Source organism: Gambusia affinis, linkage group LG19 (genome assembly GCF_019740435.1).
Source record: "Gambusia affinis linkage group LG19, SWU_Gaff_1.0, whole genome shotgun sequence".
In the NCBI taxonomy this organism is placed as follows: Eukaryota; Metazoa; Chordata; class Actinopteri; order Cyprinodontiformes; family Poeciliidae; genus Gambusia; species Gambusia affinis.
The window spans coordinates 21,388,236-21,403,139 of record NC_057886.1 but is presented as its reverse complement, the minus strand read 5'-3'; the positions used below and the strand labels follow the sequence as shown (position 1 = coordinate 21,403,139).

General features: G+C 36.5%; 1 protein-coding gene across 5 annotated transcripts in view; it reads left to right on the top strand.

The window, feature by feature from the left end:
- The window catches only part of mybpc2a (myosin binding protein Ca), a 63,762-nt gene extending 51,662 nt beyond the window's left edge, over positions 1-12,100 (top strand). For all 5 annotated transcript variants that reach the window (XM_044101430.1, XM_044101431.1, XM_044101432.1 and 2 more), the window contains 6 exons: positions 1,275-1,470; positions 4,855-4,994; positions 7,178-7,337; positions 8,533-8,669; positions 9,589-9,775; positions 11,860-12,100. In XM_044101430.1, the coding sequence (XP_043957365.1) occupies positions 1,275-1,470; positions 4,855-4,994; positions 7,178-7,337; positions 8,533-8,669; positions 9,589-9,775; positions 11,860-11,888 (849 nt within the window). In that variant the 3' untranslated portion in view covers positions 11,889-12,100. The remainder of the gene's footprint in view (positions 1-1,274; positions 1,471-4,854; positions 4,995-7,177; positions 7,338-8,532; positions 8,670-9,588; positions 9,776-11,859) is intronic.
- Positions 12,101-14,904: the final 2,804 nt, after the last annotated feature.

The window sequence follows — 14,904 nt, the reverse complement described above, 5'->3', positions numbered from 1 at the left end:
TTAGAGAAACATAAAAACTGAAGTCTGAATGCATAAGAGCAAAAGATTTCCTTTAAGGATGACTGTGTGGAACAAAGAGGAAGGAAATGGAGCAAAAACAAGAGTGGCTCCAAAACAGAACCCTGTGGAACACCAGAGTACACTTGAAATAAGACAAAACTAACTTAGAGTAACTTTTTAAAGCAATATATTAGCTTCATTTATGCCAATAATTCCTTTATATTGATTAATCTCCCAAGTTATAAGTGAAATAATCTGGAACTAGAACCTTTTCCTCAATATTACAGAATTATTTACTTAAAACAATCTCCTATTTCTTGAGAAAAGTTACGTGTAAGTCAGTTTTGTCTTATTTCAAGTGTGCTCAGATGTTTGTAGTAGAAATTAGACCAAAGATACCTGGTAGATTGTTGTGTTTTTCCAGTTTAATGCCCCTTTTACCTGCGTCAGATGATAAACGGCATCAAAAGCTGAAGTCATGCGTCAAAATATCATTTGAGACTCTAAGAAGAGCCGTTTCAGTTAAAACTCTGATCGAAAGCATCCCAGAATCAAGAGCTTACGTCTTAAACACAACGCTTTATTTCTGCAAGAATTTGCTGAAAAATGCAGCAAATTATCTAAAGAAAATGACTGTGCAACACACTCAGGCACATTTTCTCGTGTGTTTTGGATACTAAAAGAACCAACAACTGAGATTCCCCCTGATGGATGCATTTTCTTTGATACTTACAAAATCTGTTTTGTAAATATCACCTGCAACAGAGAGAGAGAGAGAGAGAGAGCTTTAAAGGCACGAGGACAACTACAGCATCTGACAGCAACTTGCAAATGATGGCGCTGGTAAAGAAGAAGCTAAACGCAAGCAGCAAAAGGCTTGTTGTAAACGAAAATAGACAAGAAGAAAGTGATTCAGAGGAGGAAGATGAGATGGAGAACGAAGCTGCATGATGATCTCCAGAGACAGAGAGAGCATCAACCGTTCTGTCGTCTTATATAAGAGGCGGACATTTTGCTCCTGGAGCTGTTTTTGTACCAATAAAACTGGAGAAATATCCAACCCGATTTTACTGCCACTGCTGTTTACAGTCCTAGTGGAAAATAAATGCACCCTCTTTGTTTTCACACATTTGAAATAGTTCTAAAACGTCTTGAATCTAAAATGAAAAACGTGTGTGTGCATGAGAGGAAGAAAGAGGGACAGGAGGTTCTTCACACCTTTACAGTTCTTCTTTTTTTGAGTTGATCTCTCCTGATTTTTTTTCTGACTGCAGGGAAAACCTCGACCCGTCGTGACCTGGTTCAAAGACGGAGCCCTGATGGAGGACAAATCCGTGGGAACCCGCACCAGCGAGGTGGACACCATCCTGTTCATCCGCTCCGCAGAGCGAAGACATTCAGGGACGTACACCCTGTCGGTCCAGATCGAGGACAAGACGGACAGCGCAGACCTGGAGATCCAGGTCGTAGGTCAGTAACCAACGCCAGGACAGCCGATGATCCGAGCACCTCAGCTTTAAAATTCATCGAGGCAAATTAACAAAATTATAGATAGAAAAGAAGGTGTGAATTCCTGCCAAAAAACTCAAAATGTTGAGTTTTCCAGACAAACCCTGGAAATTTGTGGGGGAAAAAATCTGAAATTTTTAAGTTAATATCAGAAGTTTTCTATAAAAACATGGAAATTTATAAGTGTGAAAAGTCAAAATTTTTCTGAAGAAACCCCTGAAATTTTAAGACTAATTTGAGAAGTTTTCTTTAAAAAACATCTGAATTTAAAAAATCTAAAATTTTAATTTGTTAATATGTTATTTTCTAGATTTATGAGATCAATGTAAAATTTCTGGGTTTTCCTAGAAAATGTTCAGTTTTTTTGGAGCTCAGAAAATTCAAAATGTTCTTTTTTTCTATCAAATTTCTGAGATTAACCTCAATATTTGGCTTTTTTCTAGCAAATTTTCCACTTTTGTAGCTCAGAAATATCCGTGTTTTTTCCAGAGATTAATTTTTACATTTATGAGTATTTTCAAGAAAACAACTTTTCAATTTTGCTAAACTTTCCTCCTTATTTTGGTATCTTCGATGCTCCTAATAAACTGTCGTAAACTAGAGACTGAGTGTTAAATGTGATGTGAAAAGCAGCGTCTACTAAGTTTGATTTTTGATTTTTACAAATTAATATGAACTGTTTCTCATCAGTTTTTACACTTCTAAAAATAAATGATATTGTACTCATATTGTCTTTTAATATGTTTTCTTACTAAAAGAACCAACTGAGTGGTTTATTCACCAGCATTTTCTCTTATATTTAGTTTACTACCTAAAGTAGCTACTACAGAAAGGGAAATATTCGAATACTTGATTACTAAAGTGATAATTTGCAACAGCTTTACTTTAGGAACCTGCAAAACCTTCCAGGTTTGAGCTGTTTTAGTTATTTTTTCTGTTTAAAAGTTACCATTTTCCTTCTTAAACTCGTCACCTGTGTGACGTTGACATTTGCCCTCCTTGTCTTGCATGTTCTCTCATTAGGATTAGCGCATCACGCATGTTCCAATTTCACAAGGTACAAGATTAGGAACCTGTTTCCAAATCCGCGACACGTCGAGATTTCTCCTCCAAACTTGATGATAATTCCTCATTTCCTGATCCGAGGGACGTGCGACTAAAAGCAGCGAACCATCAAAGAGCTCATTCCCCTCTGAGACGTAATCCTAACTCCGCCGCCGTGGGTCGGGGTTCCTGGGGGATTATTTGCACGTTGACTTGGATTAGGGTTGAATTTTGAGGGCGACTCTGTCACTTAGCGGTTTTGGGAAGGTTGAGCTAATGAGCGGCTCAGATGGCGCCTCCTCCCCGGATGATCCGTCACCACGCTGAGGACTACAGAGGCAGCAGAGTGAGATGGATGATAAACACTCGAGCATATCTGCTCCCATACTTGCTGACACTAGGACCACACAGACGGGAGAATAATAACAGACTTCATTCTTCTTCTTTGTAATGCAAAGCATGCTGTTGCTTTGCCAGTTTTCCTTTCTCTGCCTTCCAGTCCTTTTCTTTGCCATAAAGCTAATCTGCCAATCTTCATTCTTCAAATCTCTTTTAATGCAAAACTGATCTATTGTTGGGATTTCTCTTCGTCTCGGAGCCGTCTGGCAGAGTTTATCCTTCCCTTCTGACAAATCTGTTGTTCTGGTTCTGTTGGACCTTACATCATCAGCCTTCGACACGGTGGAGCATTCTGTCCTCCTGACTCGTTTAAAACACTTTGTCGGTATCCGTGGCTCTACGCTGCAGTGGCTGACTTCCTGTCTGACAGAACATTCTCTGTGTCGTGTGTGGGGTGCCACAAGGCTCCATCCTTGGCTCCCTTCCCTTTTCCCTTAAGATCCTGCCTCTAGGAGAAGTTACATCTGCACACAAACTGTCCTTCAAACGTTATGCAGATGACTTACAAATCTATTTGTCTCTTAATGGAGGACGTATTATGCAAAGTACATGTTTTGGACATTTTTGTTCATTTATGGGTGTGCTGTGGGGGCGTAGGGGATAGCGCGGCCCACATTTGGAGGCCTTCAGTCCTCGACGCGGCCGTCACAGGTTCGATTCCCGGACCCGGCGACATTTGTCGCATGTCTTCCCCCCTTCCCCTCCCCCTTTCCTGTCAGCCTTCTGTCATATAAGGGACACTAGAGTCACAAAAAGACCCCCTGCTGGGGAGAAAAAAAATAAAAAATTTTGTTTATTTATTTGGGTTCCTACAGCTTCTAAAAACAAAGTGCTTAAAAAAACCACTCTGACAGTTAATAATTTAATGTTTTAGGAAAACTCTCCTGAATGTAACATCATAAATCGTCAGGCACTTCCCTCACCTAGCAACGCCAGTAAAGCCCAGCCCGTAACCTAGCAACCCTGTCACCTAGCAACCCGAACAGAGTTCCAGCAAAAGACTGAATGTATTTTATTTGGTGACACAGATGTGAGTGTCCTGACGTTTAAGCTACATAAAACTGTCAGAAACCAAGAGGTAATATCTGATTGAGAGTTTAGATTGATTAAAAGATTAATTTAAAAAAATAAAGGCTGTCCTTCCACTGTTAAATCTGTTTTTTAAAAGATCTAACGTTGTTTAAAAAGATTTACTTTCACTGACTTGGAGAAGGCAGTTCATGCGTTTGTTAGTGTTGGACTCGATTATTATGGTGTTTTTATAAATAATATTTATAAGACTACCATGTAGCGTAGCAACATTTTTTCTTTATTTTTAATGTTTTCTTTTTCTTGTGATGAGATTTTTACTGTAAAGTGCTTTGGTTGCCTTATGGCTGAACAATAAATCAATAACATTATATATTGTGATAGAAATGTGATCAATATCAATAGTTAGAATATTCAACATATAAAATATTCCCTGAACTCGGATCCAGAACCGCACAGCATTCTGGGAGACGTAGGCAGAGGAAAGGCTTTAGCTGCTTTACTTCTCACCCCTAGCTAAGTTACATTGGTGGCATCAGCTAACTCACTCACTCTTTGGTTACCTAGCAACAGCTTCTTGAGTAACGTGTGCAGCAGCAGTTTCAGGTTTTTCCACCGTGCCTCACAGGTGCTTAAAAATAAAAAATGACGTAGAGTGAAAACATTGTGGATAAAGCAGGAACCAGGAGTATTTCAGATATTTAAAACAAAAAAACTGATCACGGTAAGTTTTTCAGCCATATCCTCCAGTCCTGGGTCACCTTAGTTGGTCTTTAATAAGCTCTATATAAATCAATCAATTAATCAGTCAAATTTGCTGAGTTTCACCTAAAGTCCTGCCACTCACCTCTGTCTGCTTTGCGATCTCTCCAGAGAAGCCCGGCCCGCCCATCAACGTTCACGTCACCGACGTCTGGGGCTTCAACGCCGCGCTGGAGTGGAAGCCACCCACAGATGATGGCAACTGCGAGATTATCGGCTACACCATCCAGAAATGTGACAAGAAGACCAAGGTATACATGAAGGAGGAATAGTCCCAGTGTGTTCTGGGTAAATCTAGTTCTGGTGACTGGCTGAGTAAGTAGTAACATACACAAAGGGTTCATGTCCGTCTTAGCAAGCAGATAAAAGCTACATCAGCTAAGCTAACCTTGCTAGTTTTACTGTAAGTACTACAGTAAATATCACTGATATTCGTCTCGGTACGACACAGAGGTGAGTAGAGACAAAAATCACTGAGGAAGAGCTGGTTCTAAGCTTGTGGCTTGTTTATTGTTGTCATAGCAACTCCATAGCAACTGTCATGACAGTTAGTTACAAATACCTACCAAGATGGCCGTCAGCTACAAAGTTGCCAAAAGTGTGACATCACATGACAGCTACGTATACAGGACAGCAGGTTCCGCTACACATATGATGATTGACAGCGCTAAGACCCGCCTCCTGGCTCTGATTGGTTGTGCATTTAATTCCATCATTTATTTATTTATTGACATATAAAGGTTCCAGACGGATAAAAAAATATCTTTGTTGTTGAGTTCATGTATCATTTTCACAAATTCAGCACCAAAAATTGTCTTTGAATTAAAAATGTTGCTTATTTTGTCAATAGAAGTTTTACGATTAATTAATTACAGACCCTGCGATTAACTCAACTAATAATAAATATATTTCTAAAGATGATTGTTCCTTTGGATAAATGCAGATAAACGCATTTTTCTAAAATCACAGGAGCATTTCCATGTGGAGGGCTTATTTCATATTTATGCACCAATTAGTTTCTCCCTGGATGCTCAGGATAATAGTAGCGTATCTATCAAATCTGCTGTAATGGTTAAAGTGCGTCTTTATTTATCTTCACACTGCATCACTTCTTCTTTAAAATGTTACTGTGAAAAATGCCAGAGCTCCTTCATTTCAAACCATTAAAATAAAAATACAGCCAGTCTCCACATTCCGGTTTCGTTCTGCAGCAGATTGTAATATTTTCATTTTGAGTAAAAGGCTGTAATTGATACATATTAAACCATAATTTAAATCACTGCATGTAACACAAAAGATATTAAACCCACAAAGAATTATTACCCAATTAAGCAGCCCTCTGCGCCTCTGCAGAGACTCATTCTGCTTTTCATTTCATGGATTTTAGTTTTCTGCCTCCGAACACTTCGTTTCACTCATGTTTGCGCCACGCTGGATGGAAATGTTAGGAGCTTTATATTCCTAACAGTGTTCACTGCACAACCAAATTACAGAGAAACGCAGTTATCCCAGCTGCTGTTGAACATGGAATCAATTAGCAACCACTAATACCTAGAAAGATTTAACTTTTAAGCTGCATTGTTGTTGTTTTTATCCGCTTCTTCCACTCATCTGTGCTAGCTTGGTTATATTTTAGCGTCAATATATGTTGTATAAATCTACAGCAAAATAGATTGAAAAAGCATTGATACGTAAAAGTAATAGAATTAGGAAAGTATTTAAAGTAATTAGCAATTTGCTGCTCTGGAGAATGCTAATGTGTGCTAGCACGATGCCGGGGCGGAAAAACATCAGCACAATCCGTACCGCTAGCTTATTTTAATCTGTGCTAAAGGAAATGCTTCCAGGAGGGTGTTTCTATTTCTTTATTCTGTTTGTATTTCATTGTAATAAAGAATAGTGTTTGATTTAAACAGAATAACAACAAATAGATTGAAAAAGCTGTTTTTCTGCATTTTGCTAGACCGCGTTAACCATTTCTAAACATTTTGTGGTGAAAAGATTATTTATAAGTCTTTTCATTTACAAATGAAAAGATTTATAAATGTGTGTAAGATACTTTTCTGCTCATGTTTGTCATGTAACTGCTTTTTAGATGTAATCCCTGTTTGTTCTGATTTGTTCTTTAAATCTCGTCAGCGGCCAAAATTCAATTAAGCAATCAAACAATCAGACTGGAAAATGCTCAGAGAAATGATAAAATTAGCATCGTAGATGTTACCACAAGACAAATTTATTTTATTTTTTTTCCAAAGTCCAAATTTTAATAAACAGAAATGAACTGCAGTAAATTAAAGCTCTGAGTTATCGTTCCAAACAGTGGATCTACAAGTTTCTCCGGTGAATTTTCTTGACTAAAAAATGATTAGATGATTAGATTATTGGATGGAGATTGAGTAACTCTTGCGGCCTGGACTTCCTGTCTCCGTCTCAGGAGTGGTTCACGGTCCACGAGCACAACCACAGGCTCAGCTGCACCGTGTCCGACCTGGTCATGGGGAACGAGTACTCCTTCCGAGTGTTCAGCGAAAACATCTGTGGCCTCAGCGACAACGCCGCTATCAGCAAGAACAACGCCGTCATCGACAAAACAGGTGAAAAAGATCCCTGCAAACCGAAAACCAAAACACACGGACCGGAAACTGAGATCTGGTTTTAAAAAAATAAAAATAAAACAAGAACCGCGTGACGTTTGTGAAGATACAGTCAAATTTTGGGTTTTGCACCATGTTATTTCCATCCATCCATCCATTTTCTGTTCACCCTTTGTCCCTAATGGGGTCGAGAGGGTTGCTGGTTCCTCTCCAGCTACGTTCCGGGCGAGAAGCGGGTTCACCTTGAACAGGTCGCCAGTCTGTCGCAGACCATGTTATTTTTCTGATATTAAATTATGAATGCCACAGTTTAAAACTAAATATTTAGTTAGCAAGCAAAGTTTACAAACTAAATATTTAGCTTAGTTAGCAAGCCAAATGTTTAGCTTCAAACTGAATATTTATCTCACCAATGGATTTTGTTTGAAACTAAATATTTAGCATGCTAACTAAATACTTAGCTCATTGCTAAGTATCGAGCTAGTTTGATGGAAAACAATTAGCTTTCTAGCTAAATATACAATTTGGAGCTAAATATATAGCTTGATAACTAAATATCTACTTTGATACTAAGTATTTAGCTTAATAGCTAAACCATTCGAAGCTAAATATTTAGCTTGCCAGCCAAATACATAGATGGAAGTGAAATATTATGTTTCCATACTAAATATTTAGTTTTATGCTAATTTAGCTTGGTAGGTAAATAGTTATTAGAAGCAAAAATATTTAACTTGCTACTCAAATACATAGTTTGAAGCTAAATATTTAGTTTGCTAACTAAATATATAGTCAGAAAGCTAAATATTTAGTTTGCTAACTAAATATATAGTCAGAAAGCTAAATATTTAGTTTGCTAACTAAATATATAGTCAGAAAGCTAAACATTTAGCTTGCTAGCTAAATACATAGTTTGAAACTAGATTAAGAACTAAACTAAATATTTTGTTAGCATACTGAATATTTAACCATGTATTTAGCTAATCTTTAGCTTTTGAACTATTTATAAATATTTAAAGTAGCAGAAGGACGAGAAGCCAAACTAAAAGATCACTCCAAAAAGAAAAAGGACAAGAAGGTGATTTGTAGCAGGTCAAAGGATTTTTGAGCGAATAAAAACAATGACTGTTTCCGCAGGGTGTCTGCGGTGCAGCAGACATTGCTTTTCACAGCGTGTTTTGTTTTTCTTTCTGTTTAGGTTTGCTCTATCAGCCCAAAGCTTTCAAGGACACGGACATGAACCGATCCCCCAAATTCACGGCTCCCCTGGTGGACCGGAGCGTGATCGCCGGCTACACCACCGCCATCAGCTGCGCCGTCCGCGGCTGCCCCAAGGTACCAAACTCTGTAAAACCATAAAGTAAAACGATTTGTATGAATTAAGAGACTTAATCTGAATTAAAGCAAAACTCCTTAAAAAAACTCAAACAGATTAGTCAGAAAATAACTAAACTATAAAATCTGTGTTTTTCTCACTACAAACATTTGGAGGCATGTATGGAATCATACATATTATTGCAAATAAACAACAATTAACAAGAATTTCATTGTAAATTCAGAAATATAAATAAATCATATATTATAGTATCTTAAGAAAATAAAAAACATTAAATCTATTAAAAATTTACAAAAATCTCAACTTTTTCTTATTCTTATAAAAATCACAAAAAATAAAGAATGAAAATAAACAAATGGATCATTTTTACTGATTAAGTAAATAAAATTACTTTCAAAAAAAAAATTTCTAACATCTGAAAATGTAAAGTTTTATATTCCATTAACATTATTTATCATTAAAATATGTCATTCTTATTATTTAAATGTTCACACTTTGTTTATTTATGATTATTAGAAGAATAAAAAGCTGAGATTTTATTAAATTTTATGTAAATATTTGATGAAAGTATTAATTTAATTGTGGAAATGCTCATTTTAAATTTTATTTGATTTTATTTCTTATTTTTATATATTATCACTTGCCATATTTTATATTTAAATTAACAGATGAAGAAAAATAAAGTTTACTTTAATTATTTCATCCTAGCGATACAAAAATAAGATAATTAAAAAAATAAAATAAATAAAATAATTGCCTCCTGCATCCATTTTACCTCGTCTGGCTGCAGTTTCATGTTTTCTATGTTTTACGAGTCAAACTGTCGGCGCAGGACAATAAAAGGCTTTTCTTGTCAGGAGCGGAAAGATCAGAAACACAAACACTGACCTAATGTCACCTTTTCCCTCCCCAACGCAGCCGAAGATCATCTGGATGAAGAACAACATGGCCATCGACGGCGACCCCAAGTTCCTGATGCAGAACCACCAGGGCGTTCTGACCCTGAACATCCGCAAGGCCGGTCTGTTCGACGGCGGCCGCTACTCCTGCAGGGCCGTCAACGACCTGGGGGCCGACGAGGTGGAGTGCAAGCTGGAGGTTCGAGGTGCGAATTTCCTTTCAGATATATAAAAACAAACCAAACTCAATGTGGTTTCCAAGGTGACCCTTTACACATGACGTCACGCTCTTCATAACTCCGCCCACTGCGCCGTGACAGACGTCAAAACGACCAATGGCTCCTTTAAAGCCTGTCTAGAAACAGACATCTGTAGCCTAAAATCGGTTCTATTTAGTTGATTTCACTTTAAAAATGGCCACAGGATGCTGCGCAGTCGGTTGAACAAACATACAAGGATGGAAACCAAACTTGTTATTTTATATTATGACTTTTAATGAGGAACGAAACGCAGCGATGGATATCAGCCGTCAATCATAATGACTGTCAGCCTTCGGTGTAAACGTGGATTTACAGCGAACACTTTGTACAAGGTAAAAACATTCATGAACTTCATAAGTAAGTATGATTATAAAGATATCAAATATCTCATTATGGAGAAGGTAGGCATCTAACCGTAACCACGGAGATGATACCACACCTTCATGCAGTATTGGGGAAAAACTGGTCAACATCTCGTCTTTTGTATGTTTTTAATGCAGCTCTGATCTGAAAGGAAACGCTGTTTATGACATAATAATATAAATCATGTGGTGTGAATTCAGGCAAAGTCAGTAATTTGGTCAACAGAGGAGGGAGTTTGGTTCACAGAGAAATTAGCTTGACTAGAACGACTAGAAGCCACGAATAAAGTGGCAAAATCAACTTTAGAAAACAATTTCAAAACAATTTCAGAGGCTCTGCTCAACACTCCGACATCCATCATGGCGCCTCGAATGATTTAGGGACGTAGTTCCAAAGGGTCAATATTCGTCTCCCAAGCAGCCAGGCTTTGTTATGATGCTATTAGACATCTTAAAGTTCACATGTTGTTCTTCATTTTGGGATTCAACTGTGTCCAAGAACAGGCCAAGCACTTAAAAAAAACCACCAGGCCAGTTTTTGGAAATAATTTAATGTTAACGGAAAACAAGCCGTTTAAAAAAAAAAAAGAAAAGAAAGAAAAACTTCAGTCAGCTCAACTACGTTTGTGCTCTCAAATGTTATTTGTGCTTCTTTTCCTTTGAAGATATTCATGATGACCTCTGATGACCTCTGGAAACTCTTATTATTTGTATCTTTGATTTGACAGCGGCACAAACAAAAACTTTTACTGCACAAATATTTGACACCAAATTTGTTAGATATGAAGAAGGTAAGTGGGCGGGGAGCATCTTCGCTCAGGTCTGCTCTGCCGTTACCTAGCAACCCCAGCAGAGTTCCACCCGTTACCTAGCAACCCCAGCAGAGTTCCAGTTCGCTTATGCAGGTAGAGTTATACAGTATAACTAGTAACTGTGGCTTTAATAGAAATTGGCCAATTTTCTCTTACAATCAGTCAAATGCTAAAAGGAAACAGATTTTCTGTTTTTGAATGTTTTGAGACAGTAAACAGTTTTATCTTTCCAATATGAAGTAGGTTTAATCTAATAAAACTTATTTGGGAATTTATGCTAATCTGTAATTATTTACACACAGTGGGTAACATCAAAAGATATCTATAAATATAGACACTTTCTGTTGTGAGAGGGAGACATTCCTTCAAAATAATAAAACTAAAACGTATTACATTATTTTTGAAAAAACAATTTGTTCCTACACTGCAAAAACACCAAATCTTACCAAGTATTTTTGTGCAGTTACTGGTGCAAATATTTTAGTTTACTTTAAATAAGACAAAATGTCTTTTATGTAACTTTTATGTCTGAGCTTTTTTTAAACAAATAATTCCTTAATATTAATGAAAAATACTAGTTTCATAGGCAGATTATTTTACTTATAAAAATACATTTTTCCCATGTTGTAAATCAAATAATTTGCCAATATTAAGTCATTAAAAAAGCTCATATATGTTGTTCAAAAGTTAGTTTTGTCTTATTTCAAGTGAACTAAGATATTTGCACTAGAATCTAGAACAGAAATACTTGGTAAAAGTTTGGTTTTTACATTGTATGGAGTTTGTTGATGTAAGGTGACACAACGTGGAGTATAAATACTGCATGTATTTAACTTGGTGGTTTTTGTTTCCACAGTTCTGCAGGAGAAGGCGGAAGAGAAATGAAGCTCCAGAGGACACAGTCCAACGGAAACAGTAAATGGATTATGAATAACAGGATAGTCATGAATAAATATGATCAGAACAGATCATGCTTCACTTCTGCTGTGACCAATCAGAATCGAGCCGTAAATTCCTGCAGAAAGCCGCCATCTCCCCGGCCCCCCGCCGTGAAGCGGACCTGTCGCTGAACCATTATAAAACATCCATTACCACTCCCTGTGTCTCTGGTTTCTTTCTGTGTCCATGTGTTTTCTATGGCACCAAAATTACGGCAGGCCATTTGATCATAAAATCAGTTTCACCACACTTCCACTCCAGATATCTGATTTATGACTAGACGTATTAGTAAGTTAAGAAAATCTCTAATTATATTTTAACTAGACTGGAACAGGAATTCTGACTACTCACATTTCTTTCTGAAATATCTTTAGATTTCTTTAATGACGGCTTTTCTTTTTAAGATATATTAAATTAGTATTCTGAAAAGTCAAAACATCACAGATTTACATAACATCTTTTAAATTTAAATAAAACAATAAGAAATAGAAAAAAGATTGATTAAAATCCACCATTTTCAGTTTGGGAATGGGTTGTTAGCAGCACTTTTAGCTTTTCAAAGCCATTTTACCTGTATTGTTTTACAGAAGTGAGAAAATGGGAAATTATTGGCAGATAATCCAAAGCAGTCTTCAAGTTCACAAAGTTTTGTGTTGAACTTGTATCCGATACTACTGAGTTTTTTCTACAATGACATTTTCTGATAATTTTGTGCATAAAACCAAAAATTCTCCAGGCAACTGATCGGACAGCTCTGTGGCAGCAATTTTTAATTCAGATATCGAAAAACGTAATTTTAATCAGTCATAATTAGAAACCATAAAAATAATGATAAAGCCATAAAATTCAGAATATAAAGTAAAAACATGAGATTAAAGTCACATTACAAGAAAAGTCAAAATATCAGAATGAAGTTATATTGCAAGATAAGTCATGGTTATTATGAGAACAAAGTCAGTTTCATGCAAATAAAGTTGAAATATGAGAATAAAGTCAAAATAATACAACAATAAAGTCAGTTTTATGAGTAAAATTAAAGAATTTTCATTCCAATTCAGAAATATTTTATTAATCCAAAAGGGAAATTAAATATTAAATTAAGACTTTATTCTTGCATTATTTTGACTTTTATTCTCACAATATTATTTAATTTATTTTTGTTTTGTATTTTATATTACAAAATAATGCAATATAAAAATGTAATTACGGAAGCGTGGCCGTTCAGATGACGAATCCTGTGACGTCATTTGAGACGATACTTTGAAAAAATTCTGACTTGTTAAAATGTACTTGTAGCTCAATTGAATTATTATTCTTACTTGTCAGAATATGAATGCAGATATCTTAAGTGGCCCATCTAGTTTTGTCTGGTGAAAAATTACTTTTCGACATCTGGACTAGGGAGCGTAATTACGTAGAGGTCAGACGGAACAGATTTTATGTTACAACGGCCTGCCGTACAAAAACCAACTCCTGCTTCCTGAGTGTGTGATGGCTGAGTGGAAGGATCAACACCCAGCCAGGCATTGCAGACATGCTGGAATAACAGGGATTAAAGAGCCTCTTACACAGATACACAGCCGCACGTGCTCTGACCTATCGCGCGAGGCCTTCTCAGATACACGACTTACACAAACACGCGCTCCAAATCAGGGCCTCATTAGCATCACACGCTACAGACTAATTAATGCACCCATCAGCGCTGGCCTAATTAGCTCTCCCACGTCATTACTGAGCAAACGAATTACCGCTAATTTACACACCCGCAAAACAAACACAGCGCCGTTTGTTGTGCTGGGAGGCGCCAGATTACCCTGGGTCAGCATGCTCATACCTGGACCAGCCGACTTCAAAAACATGCAAGAGCCGATCAAATGTAGCGCAAAAACTGCGGAGAGCAGGACCTTAGGCTGCATGAGGTCACGGTGTGTCCAGCAGAGGGCGTAAGAGCACAACTGACCATCCGGAGGGTCAGAGTCCAAATCAGAGGGCAAGAAAACCCAGAATGTAACCAAGAGCAGAACTGACATATTTCTACCAAAGGAAAAGTAGCTGTCCAAGAAATGACTCAAGAAAGAGTAAAAAAGTCTTTATTAAAAAGTTCTGATCAAATTATTAATCAATATCTAAGAACTACATAATCAAACGGACCAAAATGACAAAGTAACAAAATCAGGCAAAATAATTTGTTTCCAAATTAGTTTCTTTCATTAAAAACATTTGAAACTTTAACAAAAGTTTCAAAAGGCTTTTTGAATCTGTTTTCAAAAAGCGCCTTATAAAAAGTTTTAACGTACTTTTTTTTTCCAAACTTAATTCAAGTAAATCATTAACTCCGATTGCAGGAGTGCCTCTGTTATAGTTTATAGACGCTAACTAGAAATAATTTTACGCCGTTGTTTGGCGCCCGTTCTAGCACAGCACCCCATGTGTGGGATATAGTTCATACACATTCCTTTTTTTTTTGTATATTTGTATGTAAGCGTACATCAAAAGTTGGGTAGTAATTAGTTACACATACTCAGTTACATTTTTACTTGAGTAACTTTTTAGAGTACTTTATATTTCAAAGTATTTCTACTTTTACTTGAGTAAAATTTCAGAATTTTTTTACCCACTGAAAGACAAAAAAATGCTTTAATCAAAAATTCACCAGACAGACACACCTGCAGTTTTTGTTAAAGTTTAATAAGATTTTTATTGACAGATTCTGATTTGGGAACATTTCTTTTGCCTGATTTTATTTTTTTGTCACAAAAAAATAAAATAAAATAATAAAATAATTTTCGTCCTTAAATATAAAAATTTACACTTTTTATATTTTATTATATCTCATGATAAATATATCAGTAAAGTCTCCCTGAGCAAACTTTTTACCAGATACTTTTTTACTGGAAACTAACTAACTATATATACTTACTTACATTTACTCCAGTAACTTTTTGGAAAAAAATTGTAGTTT